At 37.6% G+C, this 18,447-nt stretch overlaps 1 protein-coding gene across 2 annotated transcripts in view; it reads right to left on the reverse strand.

The window, feature by feature from the left end:
* Positions 1–18,447, reverse strand: part of EML4 (EMAP like 4) — a 148,356-nt gene that overhangs the window by 35,556 nt on the left and 94,353 nt on the right. For both annotated transcript variants that reach the window (XM_062490370.1, XM_062490369.1), the window contains exons 4-8: positions 17,256–17,429; positions 15,016–15,144; positions 11,945–11,970; positions 11,465–11,497; positions 459–582 (exon numbers count right to left, since the gene is read on the reverse strand). In XM_062490370.1, the coding sequence (XP_062346354.1) occupies positions 459–582; positions 11,465–11,497; positions 11,945–11,970; positions 15,016–15,144; positions 17,256–17,429 (486 nt within the window). The remainder of the gene's footprint in view (positions 1–458; positions 583–11,464; positions 11,498–11,944; positions 11,971–15,015; positions 15,145–17,255; positions 17,430–18,447) is intronic.

Here is an 18,447-nt window from a genome sequence, read left to right on the forward strand (position 1 = left end):
GTTGCTTCTCCAATCCTTGCTCCATAGGAAAGGACAACAAACTCAACACCTTCCATAGCTCTAAAACTTCCTAAAAAGGATCAGAGATGGAAAACTAATTGTTCCTGAAGCAAAGGCTACATTAATATAGTGGGAGGCAGAGGGGGACATTATTCAAACTCTTTAACTCTCCAAAGATACTTTCTTTTGCACTAAATATGAATCAGTTAATAAATTAGAATTAGTTAAAAGCAAAACAAAGAAAAAGTACAGTACATCTGTACCTATGTAGTCTGCCATTTCAAGTTGTACTATACAGGAGTTACAAACCATTTCCATTACTATCTTAATTTGAACATTTTCCCTCACCTTTTAGTTTTTACATCTTAACAGGCAAGAGACAAAACTGGATTTTAAAAGGGAAAAACGCAAGACAAGACAAAAAGGGAACAGTGAGTAGTTATTGATATTAAGGATACACCCACTCCAGTTTTAACTTTTCAGGAGGCAGCTCTGTCCTAATATCATCATAGTTTTCTACATCAGAAGGAATGAACATTGTGATTGGTCGACCTCGCATGAACATCTTGATATATTCTCCCTCTGTTGAAACAAAAAGGCACATTAATCATGTGGCAAGTTTACACAAGAAGTAAGAACAAAAGAAACCAGTAAGAAGCACAGAGATGCAAACTGCACTGGTTATATAACAATTATTTTTGAAATGTGAGCTCGGTGAAGGCCCAGATTTTATTTTTTTAATGGAACATTAAATGTACAGAACAAGCGTTAGTTGAATTTGTGACAGAAAAGACTGAGCATGTAACATTTTAGACGTGCAAGTTAAGTTATAAAGGCAAAATTCAAATTCAAACCTGAAAATGAATAATTAGCCACAGAATTACAGGAAAAGGAATTTCAGGTTGAAAAGGACCTGAGGAGGTGTCTAAATGCAACCTCTACCTGGCCATGAGGCCAGGCTATGTTTCTCAGGCTATTGCCTAATCCAGGTTTGAAAAACTCCTATGATGGAGATGGCACAGCCTCTCCTGGCACCTGAGAGCATCTTGGGGGCCTTTCCCACACAGTTTGCTTCCTGCTGCCCCTATGTCCCCAGACTGTGTTCCTGCCAGACTCATCTTTCCCACAGGTGCAGGACTTGGTATTTGCCTCTGCTTAATTCTGTGAGGTTCCTGCAAGCCCACCTCCCCAGCACAGCCACTGGGCCCCCAGTCTGCTGACACTGCAAACCTGAGAGCGCACTGTGCCATCTGCCTCAGGCCACTGCTAGAGATGATGAGCAGGGCAGGGCCAGGCCAGCATCCTGCAGACTCCACGAGTCACCTACTGGCCACCAGGTAGAGTATGACCCATTAACCACAGCCCTCAGAGGCCAACTGGTTCTTTCCTCCACCCAGCTGCCCACCTTTCCAAATCCTAGTGGCCAAGCTAAGACATGGGGACACTGCAGGAAAAAGTGTCAAGAGCTTTGCTGATGAATATAATCAAGAATTATGTGTTATCACAAATTAATACAGCAATCTGAGTTATTAAACATTGTATCCTGAAGAATGGAAAAAAGCAAAAGCTCAGAATGACTCCAGCTGTGACAAAACACGTGTATAACATCTCTGTGGGAATCTGAGCACTTCACAAGCCTTTAGTAGTCCCTTTTCAAGGAAAGGGAGCTTACCTTCCACCAGGGAAAATTACAGTTCCATTTCAAAAATCACTGATGACAAAGACCCAAATATTCCACTAACTTTGCATCAATGAAGTAAATTCCTATTGCTCTTCAACTTCATTAGTAATTAATATCCATTTTTAGTATAAATATTAGCAAAAGTAATATAATATTCTGCTGTGAATTTGGAACACTGATACTTCTTTATGAGTGGTGATTTGAAAATCATAGACACAGAGAACTCAGAGTTCAACCCAAAATTTAAATAGTTGAGTAGAAGTGGAGTAGAAGAATATCTGTAAATTAGCAATATGGTATTAAAAAATCTCTAATCACATTATTTGATGCAACACTAAGCACTAAAATTAAGATTTTTAAACAATTACTTCAGTACTTCTTTAAGAAACAAACATGAAACCGATTTCCCTACAATCCTCAAGGAATACTTGGAAATATTTCCCCAATTAAGCATAAGATTAATACTCAGACTGCATGATTGTGCAATCTATGTTTGGCTTTCCCTAAAACATCTGAAGTTCAAATTATGAGAAACTGAGATTTATTTCCATAGAATCATAGCTTAAGAGCTCAAGTCAAACTTGGAGATCTAAAAAGGCAAAAAACCAGGTCAATAATCATAATAATTGAACAATTTAAAACTAAGATGTATTAAGACTTTTCTTATTTAGCATATTAATACAAGAAAAGTTGAGCCATAGAAGTCATGTATGAAAGGAACAAATATTAAAAAAAAAGATGGAAAAACAGTTGTCCTGCTTCTTTCCAAGAAAAAATATGGGTGCTTTGAACAAGAAGCCCATGAGTCTCTCCACTGTAGAAACAGTAGAAAACCTGTCTCAGATGAAACAAAAAAGAACAAAGAAATTACTCCCTGGTAGCTAAACTGGACACAAGAATTATTTTATCATATGTGCATTGCTTAACTGAATTGCTAAGAAAAACTAAAAGTTGGAGCTGTCACTAGTTTGACATAAATGTTTAGGTAATTTCTCTAAACTAGTACCATGTCTCATTTATCCACCAATATATTTTTATAGCATGTATATTCAGAGATAAAATAACACTGGCCAAACTCAAGAGTAATATATTAACAATGACCTTTCTATTAAAATCTGGCACCCACAGTCTTATAAATTAAAGCCTGAGGGTATTTACAAAAGACCGATCATTGTTAAACCATAAATTCTTGATTTAACACTAAGCTTGACACTTCTGATTCCACCAGATCAGTGCAAAATGACACCACAAACTTAGGATCAAATTTCTTATTGTTGCTTAGAACAGTGGAGACAACCTGCAATTGAAATTCTTATGGATGGAGGCAATTTCACCTGTTGGACTCTGCAGATGAGAGACATGAAGAGCCCAAGAGGAATTCAGTCAAGTCTCTGAAGAGGCTGTCCTGGAGCTCAGGGAAATGAATATCTACAGGGCTTTCAGATACAAATTAGGTCTCTGAAGTTTCCCATTAAAGAAAGATTTATTTTTTTTACCTTTATTAACCAGCTGTATTTACTCAAGATTACCTTTGAAGATACATACTTAAAACACTTTAGTTTTACCTAGCGTGTTAGAAAACTTGATTAAGCCTCTCCCTAAAAAGGATTAGAAAAAGAGACAATCCACTGAAAGATTTTTTTTTTGTCGAAGATTGTAAACTTCCTTTTGTTAGAATAAGCTGTAAGGCAGATATAATATTAATGTAAAAATGTTTTAAAATACTAGAGAGGATGACAGTGTACCAACACCATGTTTAAACAGTAATTAATTGCCTGAGGCCAAATTCTTGTATTTACAATTTAAGAAAAATCAGTGATTTAACTCTTTCATACATACTCAACTGAATGATCAAGAGCATTAGACTACATTCATTTCCTGCAGCCTCACTATTTTTCAATACAAAGCAGCATGTCAAGACTTTTATTTCCTTATTTTGGGAAATAAAAGCCTTGGTCATATAACAGATAAGTATGTAAGGGATGATAAGGGAGAAAAAGTCAAAACTTCTAAAGATAGAGGTAAAAAACCCCCCAACCCCACCCCCCCCCCCCCCCCCCGGCAAAAAAAAAAATCCTTGACAATTCTGGTATCAACCAGCCTGAAAACACTAGGTATGAAAGTAAAAACATTTTGTTCTATACAAAGAGATGTTCAGATCCCACTATCCACTGAGCAGAAGCATCAGGGGAAGGTGGGGCTGGGGCATGTGTGTGGAAAGGGCCAGGAAGGCATGACATGAAGAACCCTTGGCACTGGATAAATTAATTGATCTGCAACTGCAGACATCCTACAAATCCTTTCAAATATGAATCAAACCAACTGAAAAGCACAGGTAGCGGGTAGCACACCCAGATGCCATGGATTATCTACACCACAGAAAATGTAAGAGCTCAGGCCTGGAGTTGCTGCAAAAGGTAGCATCAAGTGGTTGCAGCACCCTGGGCTCCAGGGGCCAGCTCTTCACCAGGAACAGCTGTAGCTGCTTTTTGTGCAGCTTTGAGCTCAAATTCACAGCCCTTGCCAAACTCTGCTTGGCTCTGTGGTATTTCACCTCTGGAGCCTCAACAATCTCTTTACACAAGGGCCAGGGAGCACAGGATCAACACTCCCAATTTATGCTCCCAGGATTGGCTCAGGCTTATTAGCCTCATATAGCAGCCCTCTGGGTGTGCTGGACCTAAGCAGACTCCATGCAGGTCTTGGCTCTCTGTGGGTTCCCCAGAGGTTTGGTGAAATTATTAACTTTGCCCCAAAGATGCAGAAACACTTCATTGGACTAAAACGTGGCCCCAGTCAGCTGAAGTGACACAAAACACTGCTCAGAAGGAGAGACACCAAGAGAGAAGCCAGAACATGGTAGGAGCGCATGTAAAGGTAGTCTTGAACACTGTTCAGGCATATGGCTTTGAAAATTAATGCAAATTAATGTAATGAGCTGGTGGAACATCATGGCTTGGCTCAGCTCAGCCTAGTCCAGCCTGACAAATATGCCCCAGTGCCCTCTCTCTGCTTGCATTGATGTTTTTCACTCTGTAGAGTACTGCAGCACCTGCTTTGGAGAGCAGAGACTTGGCTATCACTGAGAGAGACACAAACACACTTAGCTGATTTCAGAATAGCATCCAAAAACCTCCTCCTACTACTAGGTTGGGAATTTCTCAACTTCCAGGTGACAATAACACAAGGCCAGGTTATTTTCTTTGTGTGTGTGTGACAGCTTGGCTGCTCATTTCAGCACAGGTCTGTCCATTTGCTGTCAGAAAATTAATTGGATGAGCATGAAAACAGCAATCCTCCCAGTCTCCATATTCTGAAAAAATAAAAACATCCAGCTATTTAACTCTCTTTTTATAGAGTCTGTCTCTACAGCACAACAAAACTTACCCTTTATGGTTATGGGTGCATGTAGTATTAAAGAGGAGAACCTACCAGGGTTTTGATGCATTAACACTTTCTGCAAGGCTTCTATCTCCATTAGAATTACTTCTGATACATCTGGGACTGCATTTGTGTTTTCAAAATAAGGGAGTGGTTCAATCTTTGTACAATTAAGTGGCATGTTATAGCCCTTTCCCCTACCATTTAATTCTGGCAAGCACCCGTTTATAGCTAGAACATTGCCAGCAACTCCTGAGTGAATAATTTAATTTTTTATACTACTCCAGCCTCAGGAACATCTAGGTCTTACTGTATTAAAATCTCAGCTTCCAACTCTATCAGTTTGGCCTCCTAGCTTTGTGTCATCAGTGAAATTTCAGTGCTTCTACTTTCCTGTGTTAAGTTCATTACTGTAAACACTATGCCAAATAGGTCTCATCAGGCTGGAGGGCAGATGTTAGCAACCAAAGTATCTACAGTATTTTCTTTGGAAGTTTACAGCCTGACAGAGAGGAAAGGAATAAATATGTTGGTGAAACAAGATGTTGCTAGTGAGAGGGATCTCCAGAAGCCTGGCTGACCAGCAAGGAAATTAATGCATCTTCTCTGACAGTCACTGTAAACCAGCATAGTTACCCTATTACAGTTACATAGTCAGAAGGAACCTGTTGATAAGGCATGGCAATCCAGGACTGACTAAAACTAGGGGCAAATAAAATTTGTAGACAAATAGTGGACTGACAAAAGTTTTCTACAAAGCCTCCAAGAGCAGATTCCCATTAGTATGAATAAGCTTTCAATCAGGCCTTATTTAAAAAAAAAAAAAAAAATTGAAGAAATAAGAAAAAGCAGCCCAGTAATGTTAAAATTCAACTACCAACAATTTCTATTAATTCACTTTTGGAAGAAAGTTCAAAACCCAGCAAATCAGGGAAAGTAAGCTGGAAGGTAAGGCAAATTAAAAACCTGGCAGGTGATAACAGAAAGTAAAATACTGCAATACAAACCATCTGAAAGGCTGAAATTAGTGCTTCCATGAAGCCAGTACAGAAAGACTCATGCAATGGCACTTTAACAATTTATTACTTTCTCTCAATCATATTCTTAGGGGAATATGAAGGACTTGCAAAGGACAATAATAAAAAAAATAGGAAAGGAAAGGAGGAGAAAAAAAGATCGAAGAACTCTCTGTAGACTAACTCAGAATTATCTAGAGAGAAAAGCAGTTCAGAAGACATGAAAGCTACTATTCAGATAATTCAGAAATTTGAAGACAGTGACACTACAAAACCCTCCTGTTTTCCAAAAAACATGCTGCAAAAAGAAATCATCTAGTAGTTCTTGTAGAAGCATGTGAGAAACCTTCACCCTCAATTAACGACTTCTTCAACAAAACTGGGCATAATATTAGAAGAGTGTCTTTTATATTACACTATTCCTCATTACACAAGACACTGAGGTAGCCCTGCAAGTCTGTGCTGTAATTAACTGCTCTTCAGCTAGCAAGTGTGTATATAATGGGATGCCTAATGAGCATACAGTAGATTATATATGTACACCCACACAAGTTTAGTTCTAAAGGAATTATTACAATAATTTTGCATATTATTACTGACTATTTTTCAGTAGGTCCCACCCTATCTAGTTTGAAAGTTCAGCATGGGCTGCTGCATTAAAACCCCAGCTCAGTTTTGTGTGTAGCAGCACCCTAAAGTGATTTACAAGCAAATGAAAAACCCCAAAGACTCCAACCAGCTTGGCCATGCAGAACACCCCAGTAAGATACAATAAACTACCACATCCAGGGTACATTTATTAATCTGTCTTCACCTTCTAGTTGCTTGACCAGCGAAGTTATGCTTTTTAAATCTGCAAACAGCTTCTTTCCCACAAGCCTTCTGCTTTCAGGCCCGTGTCCAAGAACTCTGCAGGACCAATAACCTGAGGGACAAGAGCTTAGAAGCCTGTTTCTAATTTAAACCAGTGCTAACAGCACAGAGATGAATAACCAAATCCAGCCACCAAGCCCAGACCGTTACATTGAACCTTACAGTGGAATTAAAATGTGGGTGCAGGTCTGCCATCTCTCACCCCAAGCCAATGTGCCAATGCCTGCTGAACCTGACAGACAGACATGCACTGCTGTTACTGAGCCCTGGTGCAATGACAGCCAAACAGTCAAACACAACAGGTGAGATGAGAGACTTGCCCTGTTTTGGAATGAATTCACAGCTTTGCCTTGAAATTTCTTAACAGATCTTTGGTTATTAATTTTTACATAATCTGAAAAGTAAACTTTGCTTGTTCATTTATTGGGTGAACATGAATCTAGGTATTAACAATTGTTACCATTAGCACTGAAATATTTGAAGTTTGATATTAAACTCTAGGTTTTTATAATTAAAAAAGAAAAACAAAAGATTGAAAAAGGAATAGTGGATACAAACAAGCTCAATAAGACCATCTAAATGCTTTGTGCTTAAATTATAAAATCCTGACTTCACTGAGAATCAGTAATAAAAATTCCCAAGTATACAATTTGGTTTTGTGACAGTATTGATGGGTTTTAATAATATGCACTGTGGCTAAACATCTAAGAGCAAGAAGCCCAGTAATGACAGATGGGGTCTCCAGTTGCTCTCAGGTACCAGAGCACCCTCAACAACCATCTGATGAAAAAGCAAACTGACGTAGCCACTGAATTTTGCACTCTCCACAGACAGCACACATTGTCAGCAGGGTACTTTTTTTCCATTGTGTGCTTCATGACTGCTCTGTCTGTGAAGCTAAAACTATAGCACAGTTAAACTAACAAAAGAAAACGTACTGGAAACAAAAAAAGCACAATTAAAAATAAATACCAACAAAACAAAACCCAAAAAAACTTAGGAATGCAGTGTGTGTTTTTCATGAATTCTTTCACATATGATTTTTATTGCCATCCAAAAAGTTTAAGTGTCTCTTATTACTTTATAATTAGTGAACAAGTGATTCATATGTGGAGCTGCTATCACTGAAAGCCAAACTTAAAACACACAATCTCAGAGAAATAAATTACCTTTTAACTTAAAATAAGCCAGGTCTTTAACTTCTGGGTATAAAAATATGAATACCTTATGATTAATACTTTAAAAATGTTTCTGCTGAAGTGAGAAGCAAGATGGCTTTTAAAGGCAATTATAAACATCTGCTGGTAAAGAGTTTAAAAGAATAGCTTTAGTTAGGGTCTTTTCAAGTCTGTAGTAAGCACCTGTTCATTTCACCCATAGCTTTATTGGATTTTTACAGAATTTTAGTACTGGATTTTAGTGTCAAAAGGCTGGTGTGGTTTACAAGTACAAACAAACTGACCCTATGGCCTCTGCTGTAGAACATACCCAGAAGCATAAAGCTCAGGACTAACCTGAAGTGAAATACATGCAATTCAACCCGAGTGGGAGAGATAAAGGCACTGAGGGAACAAAATTGAGTACTGAGAAGGTACGAGATGACACAGCAACACTTGTGGCTTAGGCATGGAGATAAACAGAAGGAAATCAAGAAAATCAAAAGGCAGCTGCAGGCTGTGGCTCCCCTTGCTGCTGCTCCTAGCAGGAGAAGAGAATTGTCTAGGTCTTGCTGACATTTACATGCAACACTCTCTGGGAGACTCCACACCAAACCAAAGCCAATTCTGACACCACAGCTAATGCCTTTCACTGCTGAAGCTCATCTAAGACTCTCACTTGCTCCCCAAGTCTTTCACTTTAATAGCTAATACCAACACCAACAGAAACCACAATGAATCTACAGAGTATCAGAAGAGAGATATGACTGCAATAACTTCTGCTGCTAGAAAAACTTAGATTCCAAGAACTAAGCATGCAAAAATGTATTAATATATATTTTGTTGTACTATACCATACTGGCATTTTCAAAGCTGCCTTTTAATCAGCTGAATCAAAAAAAGGAAACAAAGTGACTCCAGGATGTTCACAGCAACATAAAACTGTCATCTTCCATCCCATTATCCTATGCAAACACCTTCTGCTATGAAAATCTGCAATTTCACCATGATTCCAAACTTATTTTATGTGTGTATAAAGATACTGACGTATTTTTACCATAGATTTGCTTTGAGGCTTGACAGTTTGCATATCAGCAGTCTTCCCCAGAGCCTCCTTCACAGAATTTCTAGGTCTAGGAAGCACATGGATGCAATCCTTTTGGGACATGAGTGCTAGGAGCACACACAGTGTTTTACACACAGCTCAGTGAAAGGAGAAGTACAGGGGAACTGCTGCAATTTAATTAACTATGTGGTAAAGACTGCTCACCCCCGGAGGCAAAGGCTGGCAAGCCACAAAGGAGTGTTAAAGCAGCAGTAAATTTCTGTGCTCTTGCATTCCAGAACAGGAAGGTTCTGTACAAACACCATGAGCAAGGGCAGCTCTTCATCTCATCTGATCCAAGACAACATTGTCCAAGTCTACAGATTTACCTCAGAAATATTATGCTGTCTGTGCAACTATTCAGCTCCTGACCAAATGGGTCAAGGTGCCAACTGGAACTGGATTACTTATGTGGCAACTGTCAAATACAAAACATGCTAAAGTCACCTGCCCTGACTGACAAGTGACAAAGTATTGCTAAGCTTATACTGGAAAGGATGGGTAAACCTGCTGCAACAACAGTAACCTACACAGGCTTTTTTTCTGTGGCAGTAAACACAACATAAAAGCTAACAGTCTCACACAGACAGACACACTCTAAAACCTGTCAAAAATACATTCAATGACCCATACTAAAAAAAAAAAAAAAACAAAAAAACCCAAAAAACAAACAAACAGCAACAAAAAAAGAAAACAAAACATAAAAAAAACAAACCCAAAACTTAAACTTTGAGTTCTCTAATTGCATCTGCATCCATCTTAGAGACAGAATTACGTTTTGCCACTCCATGTGCTTCAAATGGGGCAAATTCATTTTCTATGACAAGACTTTCCTTCCACCTCCCATATGTGTGGAGCCCTGTTATCTGCCTCATGTTTCTTTTTGATTCCAGGCTCAGGACAGACTATGTCACGACACACTTGGAAGGCACCCATGCATCACATCTTCTGCACAGTAACACAGAAGACAGAAAGGAACACATCGAGGCCATTGAAGTTACAGTTAACCAGAATGAGAGAACTCCAGGGTGGTCCATTTTGGGCAGAACATACAGAGTTGTAGAAGCATGTTGTAAGGAAATAATTAGTACTCAAGGTATTTTAGATATACATAACTCGGTTTTGTGAAAAGCTGTTTTTACTAGGAAAGGTATTTTTAATATAATAGTTTTATTCAAGAACTTGCAAAGCTAAACAGCTGGTCTGATTAGCTTTCCTTTTGCAGTAGTTAGTGTTGCACGTGTGCACTGGTCCAAAGCTAGTGTTAAGCACCATGGCATAATAAAACATTTCTTCTTTGTTCTTGATTCATTCTCTTTCACACATCTTGTCTCTGAAGATGCTTTTTGTAAGCATCAATTCAGAATATTTTTATACCTGTAATTTCTCTGTGAACTAGAAAAAGATAAAACAATTGGATCCAAGTTGATTTTTGCTTTCATTCCAACATTTCATATATTAGCTTTCAAAAAATCAGAGGTTTTTCTTTTTTGAAGGAGGCCAAAAGCAATCAAACTGTGAATAATGCAAACTTGCTGACAGCACAGAATCAGAAGATTACAGATTTGTTAATTAGCAGCAAAAAAGCACAAGACAAAACCCCTGTACATAGATCTGTTGTGTACAGCATGCACTTGGGTTACATGCTTTATATTTGAAACTGCATGCTTCAGTATAGTTTGCAGGACATCAAAGCAGAGTAATTTTGCAACACCAGAAGTAAAGTTCTTTTGTTGTCACATCCCACCATGTTCAGACAGATGGCTCCTTTTCTTGACCTAACAAGCCAGCAGCAGCAGGTAGCCACAGAATACAAGATTCATTGGTGCAAAGACATACACTTCAGAAGAGACTCATTTTTCATTTCAGGAGACTATTAAAACCTTCAGTCTCTGTTCTTGTCTAATCAGTATTTACATGTTGTAATATTGGCAAGACAGAAAGCTGAGATAAAACAAATCTTTTAGTTGGCAGTTCTTAATACTCTGATATCTTAGGCAACAATGAAAGACTTCTATTTGAACACATATTCCTCTCCGATGAAATTATGTGTGCTGTAATTTATTTTAACTATTCCCAAATAGTCCCCATATAGATGGCAATGTGCATATGCATATAAATTCCACAAGAAGAGACTTGAAATATGAAGACAATATGCACTGATGCACTTTGATGGTGAAAAGCCAAATAAAAGATTTGTGAGAGTGCTAAATTAGAAGAAAGCAACCAAAGGGCATAGCTTAATTCTTACCTTGGCTGTTTTTTTCACGAGTTGACATTTTGGCTAGTTATGGGACAGAAATAAAATATCTTAAAACTATTTCTGAAGTGTCACTCACCCCTGCTTGGATGAAGACTGGCACATAAGTCAAAACTTTAGATTTTTGTTTCCATAACCTCTCTCTATCCACATATACACAGAAAAATAATTTTTAGAAAGGGGTTTGTTTCACAAAAGTAAATCAAACCTTCCACCACCCATCTACCCAAAACTTCTGTACTAAAAATCCAATCTGATGAGGTATTTCTCCATAATTTCAAAGATTCATGTAAATGTCTGGAGTAACTTTTTGCTAAATGAATTCTTGGGAGTTGATTAATGCCATTTAACCTCTAAATCCCTGTTTCATAAGCATATGTCCCAATGTGTCCATTTATAGGAAATACTATTCAGTCAAAAGCAAATATTTTCAAATTCATCCAGTATTTAAAAATAAATATTTTTATTTACCTTGGCTGACAATGACATCTTTGTGCCTGCGGAAAAATTCAAAGTATTATCATTAATAACATGCAAAATGCTTATCAAGGCAATACCATCTAGTTTTTACCAATTACTGCATTTGGCAATTGCATGACATTCTGTGTACAGTGCAACTGTAGTATGCAATGCTCAATAGCTAATCTTGATCATTGCAGTGCATTTTTCATAAATTATTCTATGCAGTTCACTGTATCTTGCAAGTAACTTCATCTTTGGCCCTACGGTAAAGGCTTCTAAGAATTACTCTGATAATTACAAAATACAAAAAGTTTTTAAAAATAAATTATAGATGTCATGTTCCTTGTGCAGTGAAAATTCCACTTTGAGATGGAGAACTTGTAATAACCAAATGTTTTAAGCTGCCAAACATCGTCAGGCCTGCATGCAAAGCATTTAACACCTGTCAAAATAAGCTGTCAGCACACAACAGCACAAATTTTTCTAGGAATTAACTCTGTTGGACACATGGATTAAATGTAAGCAAGTTGTAGTTTCATTTAAACCAGATTCCTGCAGCATTACGGGATGTGCAACACAAAGTCTTCAACAGAGCGCAGTTGAGACATCTCTCCTTACCAGAGCCAGAAATTAGTTGCTCATAAAAAAACCTCAGTTTTCTTTTTTTTTTTTTTTTTTTTGTGACGAGGTCAGAAATACTAATTTCCAGCATCAAACCTACTTCTTAATAGAATAACACTCCTTGATAAGAGAATGTATTGCATACAACACCCTCTTGAATTCATTTGAAATTCAGCAGAAAGGTATGAGTGGCATCCAGTATTTTTAGCTGGATGGAGGTCAAATTTTTGTAACAGTGACAAAAGGTCAAGCATATGCATGAGGAAAGTCATCTCTGGCTGTTGGTGGAATCACCCTTTACCACATTGCCAAATGAAAAACTTGAAGTGGATTCCCAGTCTTGCCTGAAAACCACTGAATGATGGGCTGCCATGGGAACCCTCTCACTTCTTAGGGCTTTATCAGACTGATTTACAGCTCTGTGCTGACTTAAAGACTGAGCTGCACAAACAAAGTTCATATCCTGGGCTGATAGTGCAAAGCATATGTAGAACATTTCTGTCCTGGGGCCCACATTAGGGGCTGAATTCTATTCCCCTGCACAAGACTCCTGTAGCTTCAAGCAGAAGAGGCCAATGTTTCTAATTGGGAGCAATAAATTAAATATAACAATACGTCTTTGCACCATACCAACCAGTTCTTATGGAAATGTGGCACATAGAACACAAAAAATTATAATTAATGTGTGTCCTTACATGCAAACAGTGCCTCTGTTACAAACCAGAGCGTAAGAACAGGGACACAACAACGCAAAACCCGCTCTTCAAGCAGGTGATGGTCTACAATTCATGTTTGAAGTTTTGTTTTTGCCATATATATTTAAGATACAACAGCTTCAAGATATGAACAGACAACTTTCTCTAACAATAATTAAAATCAATCTTTTCTTGCCCACACTTTTAAGATATGACTTTTTCTACATTAGAGACTGTAGAAGGGCAATATTTAAGGTCTCTCAGAAATAAGCAGAATCATAGAAAAATAAAATAAAATACCTCTGTTTTAACCATGTCTGAAGCAACACATAATGTGTCGATAAAAGTAAAATTTATTTTTTTACTTTTATCAAATTTGTAATATGTATTACACTGTGAAAGGTACTTTAGCAGCATAGCAAAAAAAATCAAGGCAGAGGGTTTTGTCATTCCAAAATATCATCCAGCAGTACCACGCTATAATCTAAATCGCCAAAGGGTTTTTAAATTACAACAGTGAAAACCAATTATAAAAGGAAAGGAAATACTTGCAAAATATGCAATGCATAATCCCCTCACACACAGCACTCCACTGCTCTGCAGAACTCTTCAGGCTAAGGATAAAGCTATTACTAAACGTGCTGAGATCCACACCCAAGATTAGTTTGCTTTTGTTCTTCCCATTCCTAGGAATCCACTTGCACCACTCTTGACTATGTATTTGACAGTCTTCTATGCAAGCTAAGGAGGGCACTACAGACATAATCATAAAAATACTGGCAATTACTCTGAAAGGTCTGAAGTGCTTTATTTGTCAAAATGGGAGGGGTTTTCAGGTAGTTCTGCCTTGGGCCAGTAAAGGCCTATTTGAATGAAGATTAATGAGCAGATCTAGGGGTCTGCAGACAACACCAGGCTGGAAGAAGCTGCCTGGGGGGATACTGGCAAATAGGAGAGGGGTTATTCAAAAAAATCAACACGATTTCAGCAAAATTTCCACAAAGTCAAAAAGAGCAACTAAGTATGTGAATACATAGCGGGAAACCCAACTGATAGAGAATAGTGAGGACAAGAGTGGGTCACAACAGGGGTCAACAAGGTGGGGTTACAGCAAAAAGCAAACCCTTGCCCCTGTGCTGACAGGAGCAGGAATAACTACTCTGTGCTATTCACCCCCAGAGGCTTGACCGGAGACCACAAACCCAGAAAACCTGCTGCTGAGGAAGCAAGAGGGGAATGGTTGGCTCCGGCACATCACCTGCTGAAGGTGACATTGGAAAGAAGAGCCCTGCCTGTTGTCTAGAACCTGCAACCAGGAACCTGCTAAACAGTTAAGTTGAGAGACCTGTCTTGAATCATAAAAGTATATTCCTACTATTACAGTCTACTTTGGAAATATATCCTAGGGGAAATCCAGAAATTGACTCCAAGGAAATACACTTGCATTTTCAAATCAGCTTTAATTAGGTAAAAAAAAAAGTTAGAAGTTTCACACCAGTGGCATTAAGCCACAGAATGTCATAATCCCACTTATCTAAACAGGCAATATTAAAACATATTTACACAAGAATTACTTTATAATAATCTTAAAATTCCATGGGCATCTGGAGCACCAAACTGGTAGGTTATATAAGTACTTACAGTAAAAACAAGGATGCAAAAAAGGTCTTAGCATATACAACAGTAAGTTCTCTAGAACTGTGTGATTTTATAATATTTTAACTCTCAAGTTCTCTTGCTTTTATGTACCAAACCAATACATACTTGTCTGCATTCTTTGCCACTTTTGATATTAGTTTAGATGTTGATGCTACTCTCATCAGCTTGTTACGACTGTCATCTGAACTCTCCCAAGCACTGTGAGCTTTTTCAATAGTCAAGGATTTCTTTATGCTAGAAGAAACAAAAAAATATTTTACAATTACAAGACAGTAATGTAACAATAACTGGAACTCGTATGCAAATGGACAGATCAAGCAGCAGGAGACAAAAGCAGAGCTAGATCTTCCTTCAAGCTGCAGCATGAAACAGGGAAAAAAGATTAGTCAAAAAGTTCTAACTGGATGAATGAAAACAATTGAGCAAGACAATTGCCACATGTTTTATCTATTATTTTCCATTTCCAAATGCTCTTACATAAAGACTTGAACAAAATAACTCTATATTTCATTACTGCATCACTAATAAATTACAAGAGTGGAAAAAATGAGGCTAAGCATATAAGCCTTAAATAATAAACTATACTTTAAAAATCAATTAAGTAGATAATATAAGTTTTTCCATGATTAACTGTTCACCAGCTTTAGCACACTGATTTCTGAGGCAGAACAGTTCTATCAGATTAGAGTTTCATATGGAAGCTTTGCAGTTAGCACATACTGAATCATATTAATGGCTTTAATCTTTTTGAAACAAATATCTGCAAACCTCTTCCATGAGTAAAACAAGCTAGTTTTGGCCTGACACTAAAGACAATTAAATCCATGAATTCTGATGTAATATTGTAGCAATCTTATTGCAGCCAATTTACATAATGGGAACTTGCAAATTTTGCAGTCACTAGTTCAGTAATTTCACATAGACCTTAATAATGGAATCCATGTTCAAAAAGCCACTTAGCCCAAATTATCCTTCAACCAACTAAAGCTGATTCAGAGTTTGCACATGTCCTGCTAATAGTATCACACTTCATCCTGTCAGAAATGCTTTTTGCAGGAGTTAAGTCCTGAAATGCAACCTTAGAAATGGCAAGCTCCTTCCACAGCACCTCAAGAGGCTCAAAGGTCCTGTGACAAACAAGTTAATCAAATCAAGTTAAACCCCTAGAAGACTAAAAAGGCATTTCTTTTTCCCCCACACTGCAAAAGATTAGTAAGCAAGATTTTAGACATCTGTACAGGGAAATACCAGGCAAGAGAACAACAGGCTGCAAGTTCAGCTTCAGACAACTTACAGGTTTGTGCAAGACATGGAGACAAGAGCCTTTATGGAGTGTTACAACATGCACCAGTCAAGTGGAAGTTTAAATATTTGTAAGAGCTGTGAATTCAAGCAATGCAAGACAACAATCTTGTGAACCACAGTAAATTCAGAGTAATAAATTTCATTTTCATTTTGTTTGAGTCTCTAAGTGCCAGAGAGTAAAGAAAAAAAGTTTACACCTTCCAAAACAGTAAGGTGACAACGAATAAAAAAAAAAAAAAGAAATCGTGCCAAATGATCTGAATAGATTTGAAACTCAGAAGCTACCATCCAAATCTTAAAATCAATTTTCTTGATGTCAAAAAGCAATCTAGTATCTCTAAGATATACCTTTTTTTTTCCCCCCCCTGTGCCTGATTCCCACAAAAATGAGTGGGAACTTAAGAGGCAATCCTAAATTAATTTCTGCATTTACTCATGTACAAGTAGTTCTATGATCTGGGTATAAAACCAGAACTTCACTCGTGTAAAAAATCAAAGTAAGCCATCCTGCAACCTAGCAGGAATTTAAAAGGGAAAGGCCATGAAATAAAAAACACCAAAAAACCAAAAACTGCAGTCACTTTATAGAATAATTTGAGAGTAATTTCTGAACCAAGGCTTGCAATGATACTAGTATTTTAAAAACACCGTTATGAAACATAATACATGGCCATGTGGAAAATACACTCCATAATTCAGCTATGTCAGATAAAATCTATGAAGTGTATTTGAGAAGAATCAAGTCATCAAGTGATCATTAAATATTTTACAATCATGGCTGATTAGAGGTAATCTACTGTATTAGGATTTTAATCTGAGAACAATAAAACCTCATCTTAAAAATACATTCAAAGAAAAACATGCATTTTTATGCATTTTTTTCTGCTTCAATGCACATGAAATGAATCTTCTCTAGCAGAAAAAGTATCAAACCTTAACTTGATCATAAGGTTAGAACTATTTCACATGACTTGTTGTCAAATATGAATTGAATATCATTACAGTAATTTTCTAGTTCTGTACTGTGGTACTGTGAAAACCTTTTAGCTGGAGTAGAACTCTTGCTTTCTGGAGTTTGCCTGTGTGTTTGGAGAGTCTGTGAGGAGGGCTGGGGAGAAGGTGATGCTTGATTTTGTGCACTTTGATCATTAGAATGAGAGTCCTCTTTTTTTTCTTTTTGTCCTGGAGGTTTTTCCTTCTTTTTTTCTGTACCGCTGTAAAATATAGTGTAACATGGGGAGGGAAAAAAGAAAACAAGCAAATAAATTAGCATAGTGGGAGAAAATATCCTCTGTGAAAAGATGGGGGAGGCATTTAATAACTTACTATAAACAACCACCAAAAGAACACATTGATTATTAACTCAATCTCTTCATGCTAGCATTTTGCTGAAATAAGGTTTATCCACAAGCTCCAACAATAAAAAACAGAGAGACATGGAAGATTATTTACATATTTCAGTTGTACTACATTATCTATGATTTTAAAATTAATACAGCTTTGATTTGAGTATGTCCTTCATTTGCAGGTTCTCCTACAGCATTCAAAGCTGACACAAATTGTTGCTCCATAAGTCTGCTGTCCCTCAGGAAGAAACCATCCTCTGGTTCAGAGCTCACTGACTACCTTGTCATACTGCCAGCCAAGGTTCAGTGCAAGTCAAGGCAGGACTGCGACTCCTGCTGTCTCCCATCAGTGTAAGCCCACCATGGAACTGTATTTGTTGACATACACGAGCTGGCACCAAAGCCCTGGAATGGTGGTGCTGGTCCCTGGGCTCTCCTTGGCTGCACCAGAGTTCAAACAAAACCATCCCTGAAAACTCATGGCTGTTTTCATCTGTAGTTGATTTACGTGAGATTGTCTCACCACTTCTTCAATGCCTTCAGCCAGGACAACTAAGAACACATCGTTATTTTCATAGGGCTGTAATTATTAGTTTAATATTTGAAACAGATTCAGATATATGCCATTACCAACCTTAAATCTATTAAGAACCAAACCAAAGGTTTGCTAGGTAAAGGGAAAGATTAATTAAAAGGCTCTTCTTTCAAGCTACATACTTTGTAACATATTGAATCACACAAACAACACCGGGACCTGAAAGAGAAGAGCACTCTGGAGTACATGACCTATTTCTTTCTTAAGGTAAAATAAAATCAATCTTCCAAGACAGATTTCTCAGCGATGAAGTAAAGCAAGATACAAACACAAGATAAAAATGTAATAGAG

The sequence above is a fragment of the Cinclus cinclus genome, chromosome 3 (genome assembly GCF_963662255.1).
Source record: "Cinclus cinclus chromosome 3, bCinCin1.1, whole genome shotgun sequence".
Lineage (NCBI taxonomy): Eukaryota > Metazoa > Chordata > Aves > Passeriformes > Cinclidae > Cinclus > Cinclus cinclus.